The sequence below is a fragment of the Opisthorchis viverrini genome, assembly GCF_000715545.1.
Source record: "Opisthorchis viverrini unplaced genomic scaffold opera_v5_18, whole genome shotgun sequence".
NCBI classification, from domain to species: Eukaryota; Metazoa; Platyhelminthes; class Trematoda; order Opisthorchiida; family Opisthorchiidae; genus Opisthorchis; species Opisthorchis viverrini.
The window spans coordinates 3,206,879-3,212,197 of NW_008751674.1; the positions used below are offsets into that span (position 1 = coordinate 3,206,879).

General features: G+C 42.3%; 1 protein-coding gene across 1 annotated transcript; it reads right to left on the reverse strand.

Annotated features, from left to right (window-relative positions):
• Nucleotides 1-634: 634 nt before the first annotated feature.
• On the reverse strand, nt 635-4,791 carry T265_12843 (hypothetical protein; the record flags this gene model as incomplete). Its single annotated transcript, XM_009165804.1, has 3 exons — nt 635-839; nt 1,350-1,650; nt 4,533-4,791. Coding segments are annotated over 3 exons (765 nt in total), but the record flags the coding sequence as incomplete, so codon positions are not given.
• Between the last annotated feature and the right edge of the window lie 528 nt (nt 4,792-5,319).

A 5,319-nucleotide genomic window follows, 5' to 3' on the forward strand; every position in this document is an offset into this window, starting at 1 on the left:
TGGACCGGGTTGACAGGAGAATGTGGTCTGTAAAGTGATTTACACCCAAAAGACCTTTCACATTTTTTCTTTTGGGGAGGGGGGAGACGTCTATCCATCATAACTGATTACTCTAGGCCACTAATCTGGAGAAGCTCGCTCTAGAGGAGGGCACCTTTACCCTAAATCCGCCGGATGTTGCGATTTTAAATGCCACTGACTGTGGCGCCCGGATAAACGGTATTGCTATTTCACCTTTTCCAAAAAATGGCCGGTGGTACCAGCTGAAATATTTTATGTTGTTTATTTGCTGCTAGTGGAGTGAGAATTTCGGAGCATGTTCTTCCCGTAAGTGAAGTCAACCTATGCGGAATAGTCGAGGGGCACTGTGGAATTTCCCCATCCACGATAGGGATGACCACTGATCTGCAACTCATAAAGGTCCGTGGGGAACTGAACCCTCACGCAGCTGGTTAGCAGTTGAAGACTAAAGCTTCTTGCTTTGAAAGGCTGTTTATCACTGTAAGTAGCTCAAACATGGTCGGAATGAAACTCGAAAATTTAACCTCATTTGTCTCAGTGGATGAAAACATACTGCGATATCTTGAGGATCATACCAACTGAAAATTTAGGCGGCTTGTGTGTAGCACATTCAGTTGAAGAAAATCACAAACGAGAGATTCGCTCGAGTCTCCCGAGAACACCAAATTAATTTATAGACGAGTGTATTTGAAGCAATCAGTCTAATTTGGGTCCAAATAGAATATAAGTTTGACGGAAAATCGGGGACTGCGCCTACCTGATAAGACCTAAGAAGAGCGAAACCAGTCACGAGTTGTCTAAGAGGTTTCAGCAAAATTCTGAACAGTTTCTTTACGAAGATATCTTGATCCTGCTTATTCTACTGCGCTACTGAGGATAACCCTTCTTTGGAGCACTCTCCTCAAGCAATTTTTTGGGACTTTCGATACTTTCCTGAAGCTGGCAACTGCAGGACGTGACCACCGCCCCCATAGAAACCTTTATTTTGTTCACACACTGATATTACTCGTATCAGATGCTGGAGCAAAGCACATATGTGGGCTTTCACGTCACACACGTCACACACAGCAGAGACTATTAGTTTCACAACGAACCTCACCAGGGTGCTCAAAAGATGCTTTGGATGAAAAGCAGTAATGATCGAAGCTTGTCTACCGACGAAACCATTGCTTGGCTCTTTAGGTGATTGATGCCCATAATAGGAGTCAAATGAATAAAAACAATACTGAGAATACATTAGTTCTGACCAGATGTGAGATGATTCATTTTCAAGAAAGATTATGTTTAGACGATGTTTGATTCAGAAACAATCTCTACGTAGATTAAACGTAAGGTAGACATTTTTTGTTTTACCCGATTGTATTGTGAACTCTGCACTTCTTGATTCTGAGCCATTGCCAGCCCTATTGTGTCCTTGAACGCTGGCCACTAGCGGAACACACGTTGGTACATCCAGGATGTTAGCGTGCTGATTGGTCGTTTCGGACATCGTCACCAAAGATCCGTCTTTTGCGTAGATCCTCACCAGATAACCGTCAATATCGCAGTCTGGATTGTCCCGCCAGCTGACCGAAATACTTGAGGTGTTTGCCACCGTTGTAACGCGAACTGAGCTTGGAGCAACAGGGACTAAAATTAAACGGAAACGGAAACTCGCCGCAATGAAGTGTGCTTCGAAAATGGGCTCCAGTCCACCCTGGGTGTTCATCAAATTCAGGTGTTTACGGTGCTGATATACACTGGACGACAGGAAGTTAACCAGAAAGAAGCAAACTGTATCGCGGGTGGCCAGTGACCGCGCAAAATACGTTCTAATTCATCTCGGCTCGAGTGGCTAGTCCTCACGAGTCCGTGAGAAGTCTGATTAGTAATGGGCAAGTCTGGTTTGGTGTCGTCCAATACAATATAAGTGCAACCAATTACAAATTAGCATCAGTATGTCTCTGACTATAAATCTGCAATCAATGTTCCACACGGTTTCCCATGTTTAGACAATGTCGATGCACTAATCTTTGCTGAAGCTTCAATGTGGTTTCGATTTGTCGTGTAGCTTTTGAAACACATGGGAGTTGGGCAATTTGCAAACGAGTGTGGTGTTGCTTTGAGATAAAAAAGCACTTCTAAGAAGTGAATCATACTTTATTGTTCATAGTCAGCCGGCTGAAAGGAGAAGATTTATTGCCTTGAGGTCCTCCATGTGCACGTCCGACTGCTACATAATGCAGGGCCAAACTAGCTTTCAGCGTTACATTGGAACGAACAAAATAACGCCACATCCGAGCTCAGGGCTGAATTGTTCGGCGAAAGCAAACCAGTGGTTACTTGTCAGTACACTGTATGGCATAATGGGTAAACGAATCCTGAAAATTAATCCCACCACGTCATAGTTGGACCGCTTGGGGCAAGGCGTTACAAGTGCTAATATTGCTCAACCTTATCGATTCTTCAGGGATAGTCATTCCGTAACGTTTTAAAGTGGAAGCCAATTTCAGCCACTCACAAATCATAGAGTATTAATCGCAGTATTAATCTCAGACTTATCTGCGCAGAGGATTATCGTGGGCCACGTGACTTGCGGGTTGTTTCAGACTTCTAAATCACTGTCATTCAAGCCAACGTTCGATTGCTTGATGGACTGCAGACTAGAAAAAATGAGCGTTGGTTGACGCTCTCTCGCGAGGTTGCCAGAACTCAACTTGCAAGCGCTATATGTCTGGAAGTTCTGACCCTCTTAGTTACCGAAAGACCTAGCAACCTAGATATCTGTGCCAGTATCCTCTGCTTTCGCAATTTGCTACAGTGTGCGAATGCATTGATAACAATACCGCTCTGTCTTTTATTTTCCCAATTGTTCAACTCTTCAGTTCACTCGCTTGCAGTATCACCAAAGCGAAGCTTACTGCAATAGTTTCAAGCTACATTAGAAGACCTCTAAAAGAGAAATTTGACGTCGCAGAATGAATGGTGGAGAAGGACACGGAAAACCAAATTCTGATTCAGCAAAATCAGTTCATCTCTTGTTCTTCAAAGTAAAACTACCGAGGAAGATGTAATTACAAATTCGCATATCTCATCATCCATATGAGGAGCGAAATTCCACATTGAGATGTCAGTTCATCTGACCAACACAACTCAAGCATCCAGTGGCCTTACGAAATAAATTGTGGTGTATTCTTTGGGAAACTGAAGATATCCATGAAGAATACAATTCTATTGGACAGAGTTTAAAAACGCATCCAGGTGCCCCTGACTCTTCCATGGTGTCTGCCTTAACGGACCACATAGTGTAACGTAAAAACTGTTATTATTGACTTCTGCGTTCCACGCGAGACCTAATTGACCGTATGATGTGAGTGGGTGAATAGTGGCATAAAAACACCAGTAAAGGGCCCATATCTGTTTAATTCAGGACAGCGATGCTTCATCATACACAACGTGCCATATATGCATAGATTATCTAGTAGCGTTGTGAAGTGTCTGTACACGCTTCAATTTTGTGGTTTTGTGCAATCGACATGCGCCAAACACGACAGTTTAATCCCTTAAATGTTGGTGAGCATGGAATTCCCAACGTTTGCAAACGAACTGAATAGGCCATCGAGTGTTTTGGATTATCTTGCAGGACTTAATCATTTCTGGACTACTTTGTCCTGTCATTTGTAGACCGTTGAATCTGAGCACTGGGAAGCATGGACATGTTCGTGGACATGTTGCTTATCCAATCATAATCTGTATTTGGTGTATCATTGATGAATTCGCTAAATGTAGATTTCAGAGTAAAGTTACGTCCGACACGGAACACAAACTAAATTTCACCAGCGCAACCAATGGCAATGAAATGACAATGCCCGTTCATATGCATACGAAACCGATCAATCAAGGATGCTAGTTTGAATGGCAAGACAACTAGACGTTAAATTATAGGAAACCATTCCTAAAGATAAATAAGTGAAAGAAAATAAATAATAATGATAATATAATAATAAAATAAATAAATAAACAGATAAATTTCTCAATTTTCATCATTTTTGCAGAACATCGACACACGGAATTCATGGGGTCAAACCAGCCGAGATGATTATGGATCAGAGGGGCACTGAAAGTTGACCTGTACGTACAGCATAAACTCTTGTACTGAAAAAGTATGGTCGCATTGGGTAAGTTGTTTCAAATGTCTTACAGTCAATTATATTTAGACCAAGAACGAGACCATGCCATTAAGGGATGCATGTGAGAAAGTTTTTGAATAGACATGGAGGGAACTATTAAAAAGATTGAATTTAAAGGTCAATACGGAGGTAGTTCTGTTTAATTAACTGATGCTGTTGCTATGATTACCTCACTGACAGATGACCTATGACAGGTTTCTTTGAGGGATATTCATCTATTGATTCCCCTTTACCGAATACCAAAGATTTCAGATGTTATGTCACGAACCAGGGAAGATTTTACATAAGCCACTGCAAACGTAAAATTTCGAAATCAGTTACAATGGGTTTTGATCGGCTTACCCTCGGGACTGAACACTTCGAGAGTTTTCGAACGCAAGCCATTCCCATTAGGATTTGAGCCAAACACATCAGCGGTAAACTTGGCGCACTTTGGAAGTGATGGAAAAAATATTTCTTTCTTGGAGGATGTAAGTTGGAGCGGTTTGCTCTTCGTTTCTACTGTAATGTGAAACCGCGTGACTGGACAGCTTGACGTATATTCCCATGAGAGACGAGTGTGCCCAAATGATTTTTCACCCAGCGTAACATTTGTCGGTGACGCTGGAACTAAAATATAATATGCAGTTTTTTAATCCATTAGTTTAACACAGATAACAAAAAACCTGTGCGGAAAACGATCACATGCATCCAGAAAATCACACTTATGGAAGGTAAAAAAAACCCGCAGAATGACGCGAATTTCGCCATGCGGTCATCGTTTTGTACTGTTTATATTGTCGGATTGTTTCCGTTCCTTGAGCTGACCACGCAAAACCATGTAGTATAAATGAAGACCGACTAAAACGCAGCTTAATCTTTTTTGTATGCAGATTTTGTCCTGTAGGTGAAGCGGAGAAGCAGTGTACAGCTGTTCCTTCCTTACTGGAATCATCGGCAGCTCGCATCACATGAAATTCCGAAGAGTATGGAACACGCGACCTCCTGACCAGTAGTTTTAACACTTAACCGTTCGACCACGCGTGGCTTGTCGGTAGTGTGGTTCACTGTACTCAGACAGGATATAGCGCCGCTCATCCTTCAATCACGGGGTCTACATTACGCGGTCACAAGGCTCCTTGAGCACATA